The sequence below is a fragment of the Mugil cephalus genome, chromosome 19 (genome assembly GCF_022458985.1).
Source record: "Mugil cephalus isolate CIBA_MC_2020 chromosome 19, CIBA_Mcephalus_1.1, whole genome shotgun sequence".
Classification (NCBI taxonomy): Eukaryota; Metazoa; Chordata; class Actinopteri; order Mugiliformes; family Mugilidae; genus Mugil; species Mugil cephalus.
In genome coordinates this window covers 16675441-16696695 of record NC_061788.1, presented here as the reverse complement: position 1 = coordinate 16696695, position 21255 = coordinate 16675441, and the positions used below count along the sequence as shown (strand labels likewise).

At 41.5% G+C, this 21255-nt stretch overlaps 1 protein-coding gene across 2 annotated transcripts in view; it reads right to left on the bottom strand.

Annotated features, from left to right (window-relative positions):
- The window catches only part of musk (muscle, skeletal, receptor tyrosine kinase), a 29940-nt gene extending 9771 nt beyond the window's left edge, over positions 1 to 20169 (bottom strand). The window contains exons 1-13 of one of the 2 annotated variants that reach the window (XM_047570773.1): positions 19712 to 20169; positions 14250 to 14376; positions 13498 to 13649; positions 13239 to 13366; positions 12956 to 13097; positions 12272 to 12396; positions 9005 to 9164; positions 8502 to 8508; positions 6341 to 6604; positions 5995 to 6188; positions 5461 to 5484; positions 5262 to 5350; positions 310 to 484 (exon numbers count right to left, since the gene is read on the bottom strand). In XM_047570773.1, coding sequence (XP_047426729.1) covers positions 310 to 484; positions 5262 to 5350; positions 5461 to 5484; positions 5995 to 6188; positions 6341 to 6604; positions 8502 to 8508; positions 9005 to 9164; positions 12272 to 12396; positions 12956 to 13097; positions 13239 to 13366; positions 13498 to 13649; positions 14250 to 14376; positions 19712 to 19817 — 1693 coding nt within the window. In that variant the 5' untranslated portion in view covers positions 19818 to 20169. The remainder of the gene's footprint in view (positions 1 to 309; positions 485 to 5261; positions 5351 to 5460; positions 5485 to 5994; positions 6189 to 6340; positions 6605 to 8501; positions 8509 to 9004; positions 9165 to 12271; positions 12397 to 12955; positions 13098 to 13238; positions 13367 to 13497; positions 13650 to 14249; positions 14377 to 19711) is intronic. The other variant, XM_047570774.1, reaches the window with a different exon arrangement.
- Positions 20170 to 21255: the final 1086 nt, after the last annotated feature.

Sequence of the window (21255 nt, the reverse complement as noted above, 5' to 3'; positions counted from 1 at the left end):
TTGAAATAAAGCAGTTAAGAGTTCTGAAACACCATCAACATCAAGTTCTTGACCATTTAAAATCTACCAACAGCAGAGATTGTGGACTCATGTACCAGTGTTCTGTATATGACCAACATCCTCCATTTGATCAAGCATCTATAGGCTGAGAAGGAGCACTGATGCTGTTAGCAGCTACCTGGTAAAGTAGTATATTGTACTATGACAACCTTCCCCTTGTTAGGTTAGCTTGTTTTTTTTAATGAGACTGAACAAGGAAGTGGAAACTGCTCAACAGGACAAAAGGACAAAAAAAGCAGCAGAAAGTACCTGATGCTGTACCTGGTTCACCACAATGGGGCACAGCGCAGTACTCCCAGCGTATGTTAGGGTTTGTGGTGTAACACCAGGGCTTGTCACTGATTCCTCCAGGGTTTCTACAGTGGTTGTCGGAATTCTTCAACTCTGGAATGACCTCCACTGACAGGCGGTGCTGATGGGGAACCTTTAAAGCATAATGGGAATAACAAGAAAAATATAACGGGCAAAAAGACAGAGTTTTCAAAGAGACTTTAACCTCAACAAAGCAATAAAATATTACCACAATGGTTACCACAAAGTAGCAAGGCTGGGGAGAATAAGAATCCCTCAATGATGGGCCACTAGTTCACCATTCTTTGAGGGAAGGTTTAGGTACAGCTAAGTGTCTGTTCATTAATTTAGCCATGTGATTTCCTGATGGACAACAACCACAGATGATCACATTTAAACGCTAACTTTTAGAACTGAAGGAGCTACTCAGATATGTGGTGAAACGTCTTAATGAAAGACCACTTACCCTTGTTTCAGCTCGTTATTTTTGACTATACCAAGACCTGGATGACCTGGACGAACCTTCACCGACATAAGCAATACAAAACTAGTTCCACGATAATGGAAGTTTGCCAGTCCAAACCCCTTGGAAAGGGGTGTTTTACTCCATGTCCCATCAGATGTTTGCTCTTGCTTCTTTCCACAAAGCGGCTATGTCTGGGAATTAAAGACAAGACCGAAGGAAGTCCCTGAAACTACAGTTCTCATGTGGGAGGCTAATGACACTAAATTAAAAGATTAAACGATTGAAAAGATCCCCTAAGGCCTTGTGTTGTTGTATTGGGTCTATAGTAATGTTATATTTTAATAACAGAGGGGACAGAATGTGTTCTGTCACGAAGGACATTAGGGATTGCATGATTGTTCCTGCAATCTAGACTCCCAATTCAAATATTTAACATCTGGGGTCGTGTATCATGGGCTTTAATCATCAGAGGAGCATTGGTCAAATCCATCCCAAGAGACTTGGAGACATGAGCTGAAAAGGCTGAGTTTAACATGTGTTGCTGTAGTTGAACCTGTCAAGCCAACTGCTCTCTGGCTTGATATTTCACTGGTGCCAGGAATGTTAAAAACAACAAGTCTTCATACCAAAATGACAAGTTAGGCCATTTGTCATTGCCTTCCAAAATAATCCGCTGACCACGGGCAGGAAATGGGACGCAAGTCTTTACACCCAACCACCCGTTCCAATCTTCTTCCTGCAGACGTTTTTGCAGCACTATAACGATGTCACAGCACTATTCATCACCCCCTTTTTTTTCTGAGAGCTACCATTCTAATAAAGAAGTAACTTGACGGGAAAATGCAAATAACGGTCTTTTTCTGGAAACATGACATTACAGATTGCTTTACAAGATAACATTGCCTTCCTACTTTAGCCAATAGTAACATTAAAGTGGTGAATAATACCCAACAGTTACTGGCATATCCGAGGAATAGAGAATTGTTAAATTTAATGTGACACTCTCTTTGAAGTAGTAATTGGTGACATTTTATTGTTTCTTGGATTATCTGACTCATTCAACATACCGTTAGAGTGACAGCGTTCTTTTACACAGTAAGAGTGTCAGTGAAAAAGTAAAATATTAGTCTTCTATCGTGCATATTTTGCTCTGCTGTGAAGCACTTATCACAGCCGTCTGGTTCGACCTCATCCACTGAACAACATAAAGGTATTTTGAGTTTAAAACAGTTCAATCAGATTGCCCTCTGGGAGAACAATTTCAGCAGACATTATCCCAGTGAAGCTATTATTATACTCACAAGGAGGAAATGAAAGCTTTGGGGCTGGCCAGGAACTTAAGAAAACTCATTAGAATAATCCTATTGTGTTACAGACTGACTTATGCTCAGCCAGCGCACCATATCACACAAAATTACAATCTTTTCCTGCAAGCAGCAAGTAACATGCTGCCTTCCTGATGTCATTCTGTCAGGTCCAATAACCGAGAGGGCAAAGCTATGCCTCCCTTAGGGCTGCTACATTTTGTGAAGCCTTCCAAGCTTGCTTGGCACATATGAAGTTCATATGTACCATGCAAGATCCTCTGCAGATTTGTAACAGGGAGTAATTATTTGAAACAATGGGCCCTTGATTTTAAACGGTGGCAGGAAAAACTAGGCTTCCCTTTTTCATTCAATCTTGTCAACTGAAAAGATACACTAATTAAGCTAGAAGTAGTTAAATAACTTAAGCTGACATGCTTATAATAACATGAGTCCTGTACAAGCTGTTTAGTATAATATTGTGCTAGAATAATATAAATAAAGAGTTCAAGCTAAATCCCCAGATAAATCGCAGAGGTAAGACTTGTGCGTACTTTTTTTAATGGTGAAAAAGTTTTCAAGGTGAAAACTAAATAACTGCGATTATAAAAAATAGTACAGGTCTAAGTTGCTAACATTGGCCTGTCATAGTCTGTGCCATGTTATTGTGTTTGTAACATTTTAGTTCATGCTGATGTTGAGTTTTCTTTTTATTTCCTGTTTTATTTTGTAATCAGTTATCTCTTCACTTAAGTTGGTTTCACTTCCTGCCTCTGTCTTTTTCCCGCCCTTGTGATTACTCACCTGTCTTACAAGTATCACCTGTGTCTTGTTTCAGAATTAGCTCTGCATGTGTAAATATGGTCCCTCCTGTATCCTTGCCTTTCCCTCTGTGTCTTTTGTGGTGGTCTCTCTTTTGTCTTCTCTTTATTCCTCCTTTGGTTTACCTTGCTCATCACTGAACCACATTTTGTTATGTGTTCAGGAAGTTTCAGTGAAGTTATTTTGTTCTCTGTTCCTGCCTCCTCCTGTGTCTTGCTATGCTCGTGATAATTTGTAATGTGTTTGCCAACATTTTCAGAAAATGACTCGAATGCATGTTAAGTTAATATATTAACTAGCCTAGTGCTGTTGGCTAGGCTAGTTAGCTGGTGTCTTCTTGTTTGGTAGCTGACTGCTAGCCTGCTGGTCAGTTTTTCAGTTGGACTTTTCTTCTAAACGTGTTTTGCCCCGGATTTTGGCACAAAGGATTGTATCATCTCATCCTGTGTAATAATGAATCTTAATTTAGTCACAGATATTTTATAAGGAAAATATTGGCATTCCCAGTAGCCTCATCCTCTTATTATGCCAGTGTGTTTCCTGCATTAAGTTACCGGACCATTAGCTTGCTAAACCGATGGCCTCGGGTTGCTTCTAGATGCTGATTGAAAGCCTGTTACAGTACAGTAGCAGCAGTGTTCTCACGGCAAACAGTCGATCTTATCATTTTGTATACATTACCACCAGCTCATGAGTTCCGTTTGTAGGCAGCAGTGGATGGCCCTAAGCATTTTTTGTAAAAACTTCATATACTGAGGATATAACCAGCTTGGGACTGAAGGTCCCAGGTTTGCACCCGCCCGTGTCCATGGCCGAGGTTCAGGCGAGCAGACGCCTGATCCCCAAACTGCTCCATGGGCTACACAAGTGGCAGCCCACTGCTGCACGTGTACACACTACTGTGTGAACTAATGGATGGGTCAAATGTAGAGACAGAATTTCCACATGTGGGATCAATAAAGGAATAATTTGTCTATCATACCAGAGCTTCCAAACTTCACAGGATTGTTGGTATTGTAATAAGTTAAAATTCAGAGGAAGCGATGAGAATCTATTTTGATCCAATAGTAATTTATATCCTTTAAATAAGAAAACGGATATTTTCTAAGAATCATTGCGCAGTTCAACAAAAGCCATTTTCCACCCACACACCAATGTCAAGCCTGTTAGCTTCTTGTTTGTCTTGTTGATCGGCTGATAAACTAGTTTTACAGTCCTCCCCCGCATTCTGGCATTTGTTTTTCATGGGTTAACGACAGAAAAAAAGGATGCAAAATCTCAGTCTTCTTGATGCATTATTTTTATTTCAGAAACTTCTATTTAATTCTGCGTATTCATTTTTTAGTTTTTTAATTTGCAAAGCGCACAGACACAAACATCTCTGGTTCATGCCGACTAATAGAAGGAAGCGTTAATTAAATAGTCATATATCACGTGTTATCAGAATAAATAAATCTCGGACTGTGAAATCATACCCATTGCTTTTTTTGTCTAGCATTCATATTTTTCTTCATTAAATGATCGGAAGTGCACATGGCTTTGGCAGTGAGTGAAGAACAAAAACGATTAATTTGGGAACTTTAAGCCAACGTTGCGTGGAGGCAAAAGTAGAGAGAATGAGGTAAGATTTGTGAACTGCATCAGACATCAAGCAGTTGGCAGAATGTATATAGTTTGTGTGTGTGCAAACGTAATGTGTGCGCGTGGGTCTCGGTGATGGAGTCTGTGGAGCATATGCGTGTGAAAGCTAATTGCTTCCAGAGGCAGGATGTGACACGATGAGCCCCTCCCTCACTGCTGACCTGGCACACACACACACTCGCACACACTGACAAACACACACTGCACAGGAGAGTAGTAACAGTTCACCCAAGCAGACCCTCTCGCTGAGCAAAGCCATAAAAACATAAAGGGGCTTTTTGGCCACAGGGAGTTTGTGTGTGTACGCACGTCTTTGCACTTGCAAGCAGTTTTGAACGATTTTTCCATCTCTGAGTAGCGGTCAGGAATGTTTGATTTGAACATCCACACACTCGGTACCAGTAAAGCATCTATCTTCTACTGGTTTAACTCTGCAGAAATGTCTGGCTTTGATTTATAAACCCAGGCTTTAATTGCTGTCACTGTGTAGAAAATTCATCAACACTGGCGCCATGTATTCCTTGAGCAGTTTCTGTGTGGATCATACCCATGAGAGTGACAAGCTATTAATTACAGTTTCCTATTTTGTCCACACATTGGCATATTTTTTAGCAGCATTTCCATTCAAACCTTCAGGATAACACGCACACACGCAAAGTACACTCTGTCCATTTTACCTGCTGGTCCCACTGCTGACACTGTATCCCAGACCTCGTCACATTCACACCGCCTTGGTAGGAGCGACCTCTGTCATTGTAGCACGTTGCTGCCGATGGGAAACGGGACGCACATAAATTCTCTGTTAAAATAAATTCACTGTTGCATGACATTAATTCTGACGGCTGGATGTGAACACAAGCCCCTTTTCACACTTACTTGTAACTTGATCTTTCTCGATATCTGAAATGAAGAAAAGACCAGATTAAAAAGGAAAGCTTTGGGTTTAAAAAGAAGCAGAGCTATTAAGCAATTGGGCCAAAAAAATAAATCCATAAGGCACTGTGAGCCAATTCAGTGCAAGATTGTATTACAGAGCAATCATACACACTACTGTGCCGAGCACCAAACAGACACACACACAAACACACACACACTTCCAGCTGCACTGTGTATTTTGGCCCAGCTCAGTTAAACCCTCTTAATGACCTCATCAGTGACCTGGAGGGTAGGTGGCCAGACTTTATTTGGCCCTTAGAGCACAGAGTTAAATGCAACAGGCCAACTTCTGCTTTTCTTTTACATGTACGCACCATTTACTTCTTTATAGAAGTTTTTTTTTTCAAGCTAGCTGGATTCTGCAGCTCAGCACTAAAATGATCACGCATTAAACAGACTCAAGGTTATACTACATCCAGAAACAAGAGGAGAGCGAAACACCACTCCAGACTTCTTCACTGAGGCGTATCTTACCTAGAAAAGGAACATGTGTACAAGCGTCAGGGTTTGTGTGAAGACTTGGCAAGGCCTGACAGTTGGGCAGCAGTGAATTGGGAGTGTGGGACCCGGTGATGGAGCTGAAGAGCCCTGACTGGGCTGAACTACTCCCCTCAAGAACCAACCACTCCTTATGGCAGTACACCTCCTTCACTGCCAGGCAATGTTCTCTGTTTTGTAAAGGACACAATAAATAATGATGCTATTCATTCATTCATTCTGAGAAGGAAATATATACTCCATTTCTTTATTAAAACCATTCTCATATCCATTCAGTCTTTCCTTCTTAGTTTCATATACACAAAGTGAACAAACAGGCTACCTGCAGACAGGTTTAGGTGCAGGTCCTAGCCCTGAGGGGTTGCAGTCGGGGAAAGAGGAATGGCAAAGCAATGAGCGTATCGCGGGGCGACACAGCCCACCAAGTCCTTCGAGCTCCGTCCACCAACTCTGAACCAGGTACTCCTGCATGTCCTCGGGGTCCGAGAGGGAGGAGTTAAAGAAAACCAGCGAGTCATCGTGCAGAATCGTGCGACAAACATCTCCACGATATGCACTGCAGTAACCTGCAACGCCTTTATAGAGTCTGTTGGATGGAAACACAAATGCATTCCGATCAGATACGACTGTTTTAGGGGCCACTTGTCTGATGGAAAGTGAGGGAAATGTTGAATGACTTGCAACAACATCCACAGACCGCAGTGTCAAGAAAGTTAACGAATGTTCGGAAATAAGACTATATTGTTTTATGGGAAGAAAAATACGCCACTCAGCCACAAACCCGAACCCACAGATAGAAATTAGAAAATACCCCATCTTAAATGTAATGAAATTTAATGGTGTGTGTCTTAATGAGTTGCTTGGTCATAGAGGCATCAAATACAGATTAAACAATGATGGGCCTTAAATTGAGCCTTGGGGAACACCACATGAGAGAATGTTTTTGGAGCTGTGATTTCTATCACAAAACTCACTATCCTTTGTGGGATCATAAAATTATCAACTATAATAATACACAGTAAAGTAAGTAACACTGCCCATCTTGTGATAATACAATGTTCTGTTGGGAAACAAGGTGTTGACCTGGCTTCCAAATTCACTAGATCCCAAAGTGATGAGGTATCTGTGGGATACTGGAACAAGCCTGATCTACAGAGGCCCCCTTACCTCATCCCACAGGACCCAAAAACCCCCACTAACAATATTCTGTTGCCAGACACCACAGAACACCAACAGGAGGCCCGTGTCAATTCTCTGATGAGTCACAACTGTTTATGACTCACAAGGGAGACCTACACAATATCAGGAAGGTTGTTGTAATGTTATGCCTGATCAGTGTATGCATCATGTAGAAATGAGAGGAGGCAATTTTTGTGGTAGAAATGATCACTTGTGTTCCCTAATAATATTGCCTGGATCCATTTGTAGTGTATTCTGATATGACATACTTCCTTAAAAGATGAAAACAGTAGGGGGAAAAAAGTTTTATGGCTTTGGCTGACACTCAAAGCATGGCCACTAAAGAAAATATTAAGACATGGTCTTTCACCTGAAATATTTTCTTTAACATCGTCCAGATGTTGATCATCGTGGAAGGTTTCTGTGAAATCATATCCTGTCTGTTGGACTTCCTTGCTGCCTCTGGATTGAACAGCTTAGTCACACAGTCATGGTTTGCATAAATATGTCTGTGCACCAGACTCTCGGTATTCCTCTTTCACTCTGTGCTTGTCTGCTTGCCTTTACGCTCCTATGTCTGTTAGTTGTCAAGCCTGGATATGATCCGCATTCAGTCGGTCTCACAATGCAGCCTTCCTGACTGCCTGTCTGATAGCCTTCACTCCAGCTTGCCTGCTGTCTGGTCATACTGCAACACTTAAAACTTCCAGATGTCGCCTCTTGGGGAGGTTGATGCTTAAGCAGAGTCAGACCATCAAACCTAAAGGTGACCGGTAAATCTATCAGCCCCACCTTTTCTTTATTTTCTCTTTTTCTTCCCCACTACAGCTCTGCGTTTCTTTTGTCCAGATGTGGTCACGAGTTGGCAAATCTAACCATTCAGTCTGCTGTCTCTAATGTACTACGTTTTTCATCAGGCAGCCCAAGGCCAACATTTCCTTTTTCCTTATTTGCTTTTTCTTTTCTTTATTCCTCGCCGCATTTCCCTCTCCCCCTCCACAGTATCTCTTGTTCTCTCTGCAGTTACATAGTCCAGATGTTTTGTGTTGGGGTTCGGAAAGGTTCAAATTCAAATCGCGTATGGGTGATTGAGAGACCGACCCCCTCTTGGCATGGCAAGTTTATTGGGCCAAGCCAAACTGTATGCTGTATTCAGCAGACTCAAAGGAAGCAGCAGCACTCAAGTGGCTGTAGTAGCCAAAACAATTTTTTTTAAAACTATTTTTTACACTTGTTTTGTGCATGCAATATAACATAAAACACAAACCATCCTAGAGAAATAAGATACAAGGGGTATCTCTTACCTCCATTCTATGGGGAAGTGGCAATATCCAGAGGACGCCGGTGGAATTAGGCCAAACACAAGAAGAGGGAAAAACAAAGAAATGACCGAAGAGAAATGGCTAGAAATTAGTATTTGTAGGAAGAGACAAGCAACCATCATGTGTCTCTCTGCAACTCATAGCTAGCTGTGAGGAGACGGAGGGATGACCAGGTGGACGGGCAGTGTGTGTGGTCAAGGAGTAGGGTGTGTGTGTGTGTGTTTTGAGGTGACTATGATCGTGGGGTGTGTGTGGGTGGGTGTGGGTGTGATTGAGGACCTGCCAAATGGGGTAGACAACAAACAGCTGAAGCCACACAAAGAACAACTAATATAACAGGCAGCTAGCACAGCAAGAGATGGTCTTGTCACTTAAAACAACAACACACCCAGACAACAGCTACAAGTAATTATAGGTATTCTCTGATCTGGCAATTCGCAGTGAATTTGTAGCATCTGACAGTGTGAGATTGAAATCGTCATTACCTGCGACTGTGACTTTTGCGGTTGCTTTGGCAGTGTTGGCTCCGGCGCTGTGTCTGTTGGAAGCCATACAGGTATACAGAGCCGGCTTACTCACCGTCACTCTAAGAACGGACAGTATCACCTCTCCCACCAAGGTCTCTTCAACTGATCCACCCGAGATCTGGAAAGTAACATTGACAGAAAAGAAAAACTGTAAAAAAAAAAAAAAAAAAAAAAAAGGACCACGATAGCAAGGACAAATAACACTTTAAGAAATGTGCCTTAAGATTTTGCCAGTTTGTGGCCCTGCTATTTTCTTAACAGCTGTGTGTTCATTTAGAAACGGCTCATAATCCTAAAATACCTCAGCGCACCAGAGAGCAGTATTGGGTGGTGATTCTCTCTGGGTCACTACAGATGACCCCGGTTTCATTACACTCACAGTCACATTCGTTCACTGCCTCATTCAGTCAAAATTGCCCGTCTTTTCAGTTAGGACTGTCGTACTTTAAAGCACACGATACCGCACTCTCAGTGGCTGCTCTGAAACTACTTTGAATACCAAAGTATGGAACTCATGCGTATGCACAATATTCGGAAGGAGGATGAAACTGCAGTTGAAGTCACTCTGTTAAATTTGGATTCCACTTCTTGAAACTGATCCACGCAGAGTCAGTGTTTCACCCCCACATTGTAGCCCATGCTACAATGCTAGCTGGCTCATGTTGGGGTTGGGAGCTTACTGAAATACTGCAACACAGACAAGCTAGCTGAGAACTTTCTGTATTGTTCTCTCTACTGAGAGACACGTTGATCTGATGCAGGAACATAAACATAGCTCCAGTCACGTATTTATAGACCAGGATAAACAAATGAGGATTTCATTTTCTGTGTTGTCGTCACTTGAACTCCTCACAACAGGATGGCAGATACGCAAAACCGAGTTTATTATGAATCCATTGTCAAAATCTTCCCTCTCCAGATTCCATTACGGCTTAAAAAATGCTGTATGAAGATTAAACTGTCTGTAAACGACTACAGAGTGCCTATATCGTGTATCATAGCTATGACCGCTTCTAATCCCATAAAAGATCTGGAAATTCTCTACAATTCACACGATGTAAATGAAGCCTGACAAAATGTGTTTGTTGTTTTTAGTTTCCTTATTCCCACTTGCATATAGACCAGTGATTTATGCGAGAGGCTATATATGTGTGTGTGTGTGTGTGTGTGTGTGTGTGTGTGTGTGTGTGAGTTAGCCAAGGTGCTGATGGGTCTATATTTGAAGCTGCGTCTGACACCGCCTGTTTTTAGCCCGATCCAGCCCCGCTGAAATTAATGTCCTCAACGAGCTGCCAAAAAAAGCAGCTCCCACAGTCATTTTAATCGGCACGTGCGCACACACACACACATATGTATACAGTATTTACAAGCGTTATGGGCTTGTAATCACATTGTAGCTAGCACCCAAGACTGTTAAATACCCAGACATTATGTGGTGTGTGTCGACCGCAAGAGTGTGTTTAAAAAAATGTCTGCTGCCTTGTTGGAAAAAAAAAGCTGTGAACATTCTTAAGGTGGCCACGCATGTGATGAGCCCTTATCCGTTGTTCAAAAAATGATTGGAGCTTTTTTCCATTGCACGCGCCATTCAGCATTCATCATAGATCAAAAGCATGAAACTCGCTCACATTAAAAAAAAAAAAAAAAAAAAAAAAAAAACAAGCCAATTTTTAAAGCTTATAACGATGCGTATTAGTAGATAAATGCAAGGTAATCTCTTCAGGCCTCTGTCATCATAATGAGAATTCCTTGCCATTTATATCACTGGTACCGCAGCCGATCTTAAGCACATTAACTGGAGTGTGTGTGTGGGAAGGGAGACAGACAGAGATAGCAAGGGATCAGAGCAGAATTTTCTTGTGTATTCATGAGAGCGTAATGGATTTACGTACGTTTTATAATTATCATTACTCGCGCCATTTCTATTTCATGACTAACTACAGTACTTTGCTGCTCCAACCATGTGGACAGAAGACGGTTGGTGTATCAAAGTGATGAGTGGCTCTTTTCTGCCAGAGCTGTACATCCACTACACTGGAAGGGTCTTAAGAAGAGAAAATGCTGTGTCTGCAGACTAAAGAAAGGGATTAGTGGACAATAATAAGGTGTGAGCCCTTGCATATTCTTTGTCTTTATGGGTTTTCAGTATGTCCCATGCTCATGAATGCAATATGTCAGGGAAGATTTGAGATACTCAAACGTTCACATTGACTCAAGGAGGATCTGATTTAAATTTACAGGTCAGAGATCAAAGGTCAAGGTCTGAACTAACAGCCAACACATTCTTTTGATCTCAGGACAGACCTTGGGTGGTTTCTTTCAAATTCGACACAAATGTCCATTTGGACTCTGCAATGATTTGATCAGAATTTGTTGTCATAAAAGGACAAATGTCAAGGTCTCTGTGGCCTCTTGTGTTTGCTATAGCTCAAGAATTGATGCAAGTTATGACTAAACTTCACACCTCAATGTCTAATAAAAGAAAATGATCAAATGATGACAGTTGATATCCAGAAGGCCAAAAGCTAACTTCACAGTGACAGCCTAATGTTGCACAAGAATATTTTTTGATAGATTTCTTTGAATATATTTCATGTGTCTCAACAGACATGCATGTAAACAACCTTGAGGCATAATTTTAGTTCTTATATATTAATTAGTATGCAGTTATTCTTGGTTATGACACGTTTGAGATTTCATAAATGAGACACATTGTTTGGGGATTTGTGGAATAGTGTTTAAAGAAGCAGATTTTGGGATTTAGAGGTCACTGGTGTGATCCCATCCATGGCTGAGGTGCCTTTGTATTTCATGATGGCCTTACCAGCCATCGAATATTACATCGACTATCTACTCTATTATTGTCAGCCCTTTCTCATTAAGCACTCCAGCTGACAATGTGTCACAATTTATGCAACGTGCTAAAATGTCTCTTATGTTGGCTGTGTTTACTGACATTTGAGCCACTCAAAAGAAAGACTCAACCAGCGTGGAAGAGACACATGCAGCTGCGGGTGAACCGACTACATTCATGGACTGATGGATGGATGAATGTGGAAGCTAAAGCTAACACAAACAATGTTATTTTTCAAAACTGACTGCAAAAGTTTCAAAGAGAGCCAGAATTTGGGATACAGTAAATTTAACCTATCGACGTCAGCAGTGGAAAACACTTTTAGAAACCCATTCCTCGTATGTATACACACACTTAATCTGAACACTCACAGTATTCCCATTTTCCAGCCAAGTGATGGTCGGGGTCGGGTTCCCTGTGGCGTTACACTCGAGGGAAATCTGGCTGCCATACGCAACTCTCTTCTCCTTTGGAACCCGCAGGATTCGCGCCGGCGCTGAGAAAATATACAAACGAAAAACAGGTGCAATGGTATGGATTCACAAAATGCTCATAGTAACACTGCTACTTTATATTTCCTTAATGCTTATACATACATACACTACTTGTCAAAAGTTTTAGAACACTCCAATATTTCTTTTGTAATTGAAATGTATGCAGTTTAATGTCTCATTTCACTCTGAAATGAAAGACCAAATAAACAAATGAAGTAATAAATTATGGAATCGAGATATAACCCAAAATATATGTGAACACATTTGTGACATTCTTTCTTTCTTTCTAAGATGGAAATTATTTTAGAAAGTTCTTCCCTATTTTGTTGCAGAAGTTCCCAGAAATGTGTGGCACTTGTAGTGTGCTTTGCTTTCACTCTTCTGTCCAGTTCATCACAAACCAGCTCCATGGGGTAAAAGTCTTGATACTGGGCCATAGTCCACTCTATGTTTTCAAGCTTTCCATCCAGTTTTTATCCTGAGGTAGTTCTGGTATAGCTGGGACTGAAGTTTTGGGTCATTATTTTGCTGTAGGATGTGATATTAAATCTAAATACATACCCTGTACTTCTATAGTGACAGGCTTTGAAAAGGCCAAGCCAAAGCTGTTCTTGGCCACACATCGGTACTGTCCAGCATCCTCTTTCTGTATGTTATGGATTTTCAATGCACCATAGTCAAGAATAGCAACACGGTCACTGATCTGGAAAAAGAAGTGTATTGATAACAGCCAGTTATTAGTTCATGGTGTTTAAGAGGCAATGGTCACTTCCTGTTATTGATAGGTAGATAGATAAAACTTTCTTTGATTACAGTCGTTTTTATATTTAAAAATAGCTCATACCTTAATAAGTTCATCGTCTTTAAGCCAGGTGACATCCGGCTTGGGGTTGCCAAATGTAACACAGGGCAGCACTGCTTTGGATTCTATGAGAAGGGTTACATTGGTAGGATGCCGTTTGATCTGTGGCTCTGATGGAGAGACACACAAGACAAGAAACACCACAGAGTGGTTTAGTCTACTATCTCAATGTCAAGTCTTGACACGTTCTCTCAAAATTCTGGACCAAATTTCGAAACTAACTACGCTCGAGAAGACGTACTCATCTTCAGCTGGAGCGCTCCACAACTCTTGGCGGGCTCTCCGATGCCGTTACTGGCGATGCAGCAGTACTCTCCATTATCTGACTCTCTTACACGAGGGATGATCAGCATCTGACCCTGCTCCCTGGTAAGGTACCGAGTGTCATAGTACCTGGTGGTACACGAATAAAGAACAAGGAGTACAAGTCAACAGTAGATCTATAAATATAGCCATTGTGACTAACTTTAGTCTTGTTATGGTCTGAAGTAGACGCTAATAATAGCTAGTTGTTTTATCATTTAGTTCCTGTGTGATCCTGTGTCACAGCATTTATATTTAGAGGGTGTGTCTTACATACGATTTATTTCAATACAATGTCTGTGTGTTTTTTTTTCTCCTGATTACTAGTAGGACCTATACTAGTACAGGCAACAATGGCTCCATCGGAACCAGGAACAACATCCGCAATCTCCAGCCAAGGCCTAACACAGAAGCTAACAGTGTTCTGGCTATGTTAGCCTATGTTGTGTGTCATGGTCACACTTAGCAAATCTGACTCTTTTAAATAATCCCCGATGGCTTAATTTGTGTAAAAGCTCCTTACAGTACTTAATGTTGGCCTTGCAATGGCGACACTTTTACAATTTACAGTAACATTTACGGGTCGGAGGACCATACCCGTCTTACCACAGCACTCAAACTTATCCCAAACTGCAACATTAGTCTCTGGACACGATTAAAAGCTGAGAAAAGGTTTTGTTGTAAACTAACATAATTGGGTGGTTGTTCTTGGTCCAGGTGATGTCAGCAGGAGGACGTGACTGCACCTCACAGATGAAGGTGGCATTGTGGTCCTGTAACACATCCACCGTCTCCAGGAGGGTGATGATGCGAGGCGCTGGGGGATGAACACGCAAAGAGAACACACTTCTGTTACAAAACAGCTCGGCTATTGCTATATAGTTTTTGGAAGAAGGGACTAAAAGAAAGTTGATATTGGTTCTCTGTGCAGAGCTTTGTTAGCCATCACTGTGATGCAGATGTGCTCACAGAAGTCAGAATAACATGCAATATGTTAATAGCTAGCTCACAATGAGTCATAGTAAATACTAGCATATTCTTCTTTGCTGCTCGTAGTGGGAACATAGTTACAAAACAGCCATGCATGGCCAGCTAAACAGTTGCGGAGTCACTTGAGTGTTACTCAATCGGTTGGTTGAAATATCAAAGCGTCATGGGAGCGCCTGGTCAAATTAGGTTACGGAGTTATTGTCCTCAGATCGCACTAAATATGGCTTGAGCCACTTGCTCACAATCGTCATCGCAGGTTAAACGGTGCACCTAAGTTTATTATTCGAGGAGAAGTTGAAGCAGATTTTAATTTAAGGTTCAAAGGCGACCTCCATCTCCCTTACGCACACTGTTCCCCTTGATCGCCTTTCAACACGTGGTCTTTGTTACAGGGAAAGTGGATAACTTACCACTGAGTATGTGTGTTAGCACAACGACCTCTTCATTTTTATGGCAACAAATAAAAAGGATGGATCAATACATATTTCAAACCTTTATAGCTTTAATCATGAAATAGGACTAGGAAAAATTAGGAGGGTTCTTTCAAATGTGACTTAAAGGAAAAACTTAATATGTTTTTCAGTCCAGGTGGCTATATCAGGGAGTAGAAGATGGAGGCAGGGGGGAAGTACAAACAGAAAAGTCAAGCTTAAAAGGAAATAGCACATGGGTGAGGCAGCAAGTGTTTACGTGGATTCAGATCAGAGACACCGGGGTTGCTTTAAACTTTTCATGAACTGAGGAGAGGGAGGATGGAAAATAGAAAACAGAGGAGAGGAGAAGGAGAAGGAGAGACAATGGAGGAGGAGGGGCGTGGGGAGGGAAGAAGAAAGCGGGGAACAGGAAAGGATTAGTGTTTAAAGGACATTAAGCTTGTTTTGTCTCTTGTGAAATGAAGATTTCACAATAACATGGCTGGAAAAACCGACCACATCACCACAGCTGATGAAGAGGCTACCATAAATCACAGTGAAACCCTGACATGAGGTTAAACTTTGTTTTTAAATACCGGGGTGTAATTTTAGCCACCGTCAAAGTAAGACAAAAATATCTTGTATCTGCTTTATTAATTTTTTATTTTTTATTTTTTTTTTCATGTTCACTGTCTTATTTTTAGCCAGGCTCTGTGGATCACTGCAGTATTATCTATAAAAACAGATCACCATGTCATTTGACGCTTGCGGCGCAAAGAGGAGGATCCCGATCACTTTGGTGGTCCCCGAACTTTTAGCAAAGGAGCGAAGTGCTTCCCCCTTAAGAACTTCCAAAGGAGCTATAGTTGCGGAACACGTGTATCTTTCAGTGTCTTTCTATTGCCAATGTTATGTCTGAACAGATGGGTAGCATCTGAGGCAAGAAGCCACAACGTGACTCATTATTTAGAGCAAAACGAGAGCCGCGCCGGACCTGACCTTGTCAGAAGTTCATGTTTTGAAAAAGTCCCTACGTGCTGTTTGGAGGTGATACGGCGTCGCTAAGGCCTGCAGACGAGGCCACTTAGCGTCTTAAGGCTAAATGTGACCGCTGTAGTTATCACACAGGCCTACTTCATCTCAGTGGGCGGTCTTCCATTGTGACACACACTCATATGTTTAGTGTTGTTGTGTCCAGTACAGAAGATAAAAAGATAAAGCTGGCGCAGGAAAATTTTTGCTCATGCATACACTCCCAGTCAAACTTTTGACTTTTCGTGTATGTTTTTGTCATTTTTGTTCTCGTTTCTGATACCAACCACCGCTAAACGTTTTTTTTTTTGTTGTTTTTTTTGTTTTGTTTTTTGCATCCTTTTCTGATTTATCTCCTCCTTTTCCAAACTCCAAATTCTTTCCCATAAATGTGTCTTTTTTTTTTTTTTTTTTTGGTTCAAAGCCTGTAACTTATAACCTCTGGTTCCTTTTTGCTTTGATTTGCAGTTTATCCTCCAGGTTTTTTTCCATACTGCAGAGTCAGATTGTAAACAATACTCTTTATTTCTTTCGTGCTCTTTCGACACACAGATGCACACTTTGGTGCTATCATGCTGACCAGATACACTTCTGGCTTCCGTGCGGTTAAAATTTTGAGTTGTTCTCAGGGCCCGTCTGCACAGGAGTCATCTGTTTGTGCTGCCTCAGCTCACACAGGCATGCTAAGAAAAATGAAATACCTTCTTAACCTATAATGCCGCACGCAAACTCTTACCTCATCTTTGTTCACTGGTTTACGGCATAGTTTGATAATTACACGATTAACTGTAAAATAGATTGTCCTTTTGACTAAAAATAATGCTTCTTGATTCGAAATGGTACAATGCTGTGATATTGTTTACACTCATGCGATCACCAGTTCATTTGCCAAAAACATCTTGAAACTCAATAGGGACTAAAAGGTGTTTTCAGACCGCAGGAGCTTTGTTTTAGTTCCTGTTACTATGGTAAAAAAAAAAAAAAAAAAAAAAAAGTACCTCATTTTTTGGTGTGTCCACAGTACAGGAACTGAGAAAATTCTTAGATCTTCAAATGCCATTCAAAGGGTTTAAGTTTAGCTTCTAAATCAGAGTAGGTATTTTCCCAGCAGACGATGTACCTTTAGTGACGAAAGTGTATGTTGATTAGCACATAAATAGAGCCTTGAAAAAACTGAACCAAACTAAAAAAAAAAGTGAAGTCTTGGCTTTGTGTGTTCTCAGGGAGCTACATCCTGGGTAGTTAATCTGGGAATGGTCACCAGAGAGAACTTTAAAGAAAGACATACGTTTAACTTGTGTTAAGTGTTTTTTTAAGTGCTCTTCATTAATGGCGAGACCCCTGGCGGTCAATGGCCAACATGCATGTTATTTGTTGGCTCGCCCTGATTTCAATTTAAATCAAACGGATCAAATCAAAGCCAGCTCACCCCGGCGGAGCACATGAAAGCAAATCACTTTGTGCCATCCATCCCAGCTTTGCTCAACAGACCCACGCCTCCAAACCACTACAGAGACCCAACAGTAATGATATAATAGCACACTTTTAGTGTACTTGTCAGTCCAGAGTTTCTAAATAGTCATTTACAGCTTTTTAAACTGTGGTTGTGCCAAACCCAATTAGATTAAGCCCCCAAAAAAGAAAGATTTACATGAGTGTGTGTTTCCTTTTGCAAGCAACACAAACCCCATTTATGACATGAGGCAAACAGATGCAGGTAAGGCTATAAAGTACAGGCAGGATCCCACTGGGAACTAAATTCTGAAGATTTCCCCAGAATATGCACCAATCAGCCACAACATTAATATAATCTAGGTCTCCCTTGTGCCTTTAAAACAGTCGTGAGAATGTACGTGGGTTTTCTGAGGGTGTCCTGTGGGGTCAACACAATGTTGTTAATGGTTGTTAAGTTACTTTGGGTCCTTGAGGGTAGGGGCCTCTGTGGATCAGGCTTGTTCCAGTGCATCCCACAGATACTTGATCAGTTTGGGATCTAGTGAATTCAAAGGACACCTTGTGCTGTGTTTCATGTTTTTTGAGTTGCTCCAAAACAGTTTTTGTATATGTGTCTGTGTGAGGCTGCATCCTGCTGGGGATGACCGCTGCCATCAAAAAGAGTCAGTGCTATGGGCTCGGGGTGCGTGGTCTGGTCTAGGCGGGTGAAGTAACACGCAGGTCTAAAGGTTTCCCAGCAGAACGTCGCATTGTCACATGATGATCAATGCTATTTACATGTCCTTTCAGGGGTCATAATGTTATGGCAAATCAGTGTATACTGCAGGCTATTTATCACATGAATGGACTTTGAAATACAGACATTGCTATTTGCTCAACATAATAATGGGAATTAGTTCATAAATTCTAATAATGAACATATTTTAGCATAAACACCGACCATGTTATTTTTAACCGGAATCAACTCTGTTTCCTACTCTAACGAAATAATGAATACATTAAAAAAAAAAAGAAAAAAAAAGAAACCCAAGCCACAAAACCATTAGAAACTCAGCACGTCAGCCAAATTGGCCAGACATAACGCTCCGCTTCTGAAATTCTCCCAGTGGGATGTAAAACTGTACAGAGGACATTACAGTATCTTGCCACAGCCATAACTCACAGCCGATACAATCCCTAGGTTATCACCCAGCTAGCTCATTTGGGGCCACTTAACCTCAAGGCAAATGGACTGCTCCAGACAGCTGTTAGATTTTATTCCCTACATTTTTATCCCACATTGCTGATGATCTTCCACTGGTTGGACAAGACCATTTAGCATTTAATAGGCTACATGGATTACTATTGATTTCACTTTGGGCTTATTGGTAGAGCTACCACTTCTATACAATGTGTTTTGAAGGAGCAAAACATCCCCTCTATCAAGCTAAGGACAGATTGTAGGGCAAGTCTCAACGACTCATCTCACCTGCTGCAATACCCACCCAGGCTCTGTGGATCCACCTGTTCCTCTGAGCCAGTGTGCCGCATACTGTATATAGCTGTCTGTATATCTCTAAAACATGTAGGTTTGACGTGTGGGCACACGCATGTGATTGTAAGACCGCATGACATCAAAACGGGTTTGATATCTGTCTCGGATGTCCTGCCCCTGAAGCCACAGCTGAACTTGTTGGTTCAACTAATGTGGCCTGTTAGAAAGGGAAATACATCAGAGGTGGTTCCTAACCACCTCTGCCGCATGCTGCAGAAAGAATATATGCCAAAGTGTAGGAAGGATATAGATTTAGTCACATTTACACTGTGTTGGCCTATAAACACCTTCTCCTTTTCCTTGCAGGATGTGGAATGGAAAACAGGTGATCGCACAGTGCGCGGGGAATATGTACGCCGCATTCTCTTTAGGTAAGACAGGCCGTAAAAACTGCAGACGTCATATTAGAAGGATGCTCTCCTTTCAGATGTCTTTGTCCCTCATATAGCCATTTCTAATCTTTGGTGTTCTGTTCATCATATTTTTTCAGACACGTGCACCCATACAGGAAGAAGGTCAACAACAGTTCTTCCTTGTCCCCTTTGTTTTATTATTATTATTATTATTATTAATATTTAAGGTACATAAGCATGGCAACAGTGCAACTTTTGTATAAGGTACGATATGCACAAAAGTTATATTTTTATATATGTATAGCAGCTGAGAATTAAGACACTTTGCTGAAAAACAGACTCTTAAAAGATCTCTCGTATAGAAGTATCACTTACCTGTCTGCATGCTGTAACTTGAGGTGACCGTACCCAGCAGAAAGACTAAAACGTGTCCCACGGTCGTCATCCTCACTCTTGAGTGATCCGTCCGAACAAAGCGCATGGACAGGTACGGAACGAGCGGGTGCTTAGATTCCCATGGCAGATAAGGAGCTGTTCTTGTTGCCTGACTTTCCTGACTGCGTCTGCGTGAGCCTTAGCCAGGGACAGCCATGAGCTCTGTGCTCAACATGAACCAGCCCAGTCACAGTGACCGTGTGTGTGTGTGTGTGTGTGTGTGTGTGCGAGTATTTGTGTGTGTTCAAATGCTGTAATGGACAGTGACAGCTGCTTGCTGTCCTCGTGTGCAGTCACTCAGGTTTTGGTGCTGTGCTCTAAGCTCCAAAGGCTCCAGCGCCAAGAGCCCTCCGCATTCGCAACGATCGACAACTGTGCCACTCTTTATTAATCAAACCAGTGGCGTTCAAGATCCAGCTCTTTCTTTATAAGCCACGCTTTGTCAGTCCGTGAACCTCTACATAAAAAAACGGGAAATATTTGAAATGCCTCTACTTTTGTGAAATGAAAATTCACTTTTCATAACTTGTTTTTCACAAAGTGATCTTGTTCCGAGGTTTAATACACTGTGGTACACAACACAGAGACAAACAGTGATCAAATCTGCAGATAGAAGTCATAATACCTGTCAAATTAGACACTCTTTGGTGTCAGGACTTGTCACCATTCAAAGACTGGACATATACATTCTTTGTCAGTAATATGCAGCCTGTTCTGCAGACGTCTTTGAGAACATCTGGGCTCTTTTCTTTTTTTTTTTTTTTTTTACAAACAAAAACATGCAAGGAATATTCCAGCTCACTGCTTAACATTTTGACACTTACACACAGCGATATGCACAATCCAGGAGGCAGCCTTTGTGTCCACCTGTTGCCTGCCCGACTGTATGTCCTGTTTTATTTTTGGAAAGGAATGGCATTTCAGTTCATTTGCTCCTTATCTATTCTGTTTCAGATGTACTGCAACTATTGTACTCTGTCAGCAGCCACTGTTAGCTTTTTGAGTCTGGCATCTGGACCTTGTCTTGTTTTCAACTTAGTTTGTTGAAGTGGTTATCTCAAGGACTTATACTTCACCAACTAAGCCAACAAAACAGTCATAGAGTCTTTAACCCACTTGTGAAATTATGTTGTGACAGTCCTTGCATCTACGTTATAACAAACTTGGTGCGTGTATGGTGACATTGCCATGGAGAAAAAAAAGCATTGCATGGTTTGTGTTATGATCAAACGCTTCTTGTTTCTAGAGACTCCAAGGGGAGCTAATATAGGTTTGACCGACTGACCAATGCTGCAGAAATGCTACATACTGTCTGTAAGGATAGATGAATCCTTCTTGATGTCACCCACAAGTTTACCAAAGAGCAGTTTTGAAGCTCAGTGTGGTGGCTACAGCTGTCGCCATCTTGGCATTGAGGGACATTTCCTAACTCCAACCTTCGATCATCCACCAAATTTCACAGTGAGTGCAAGACGGTCTAGCTC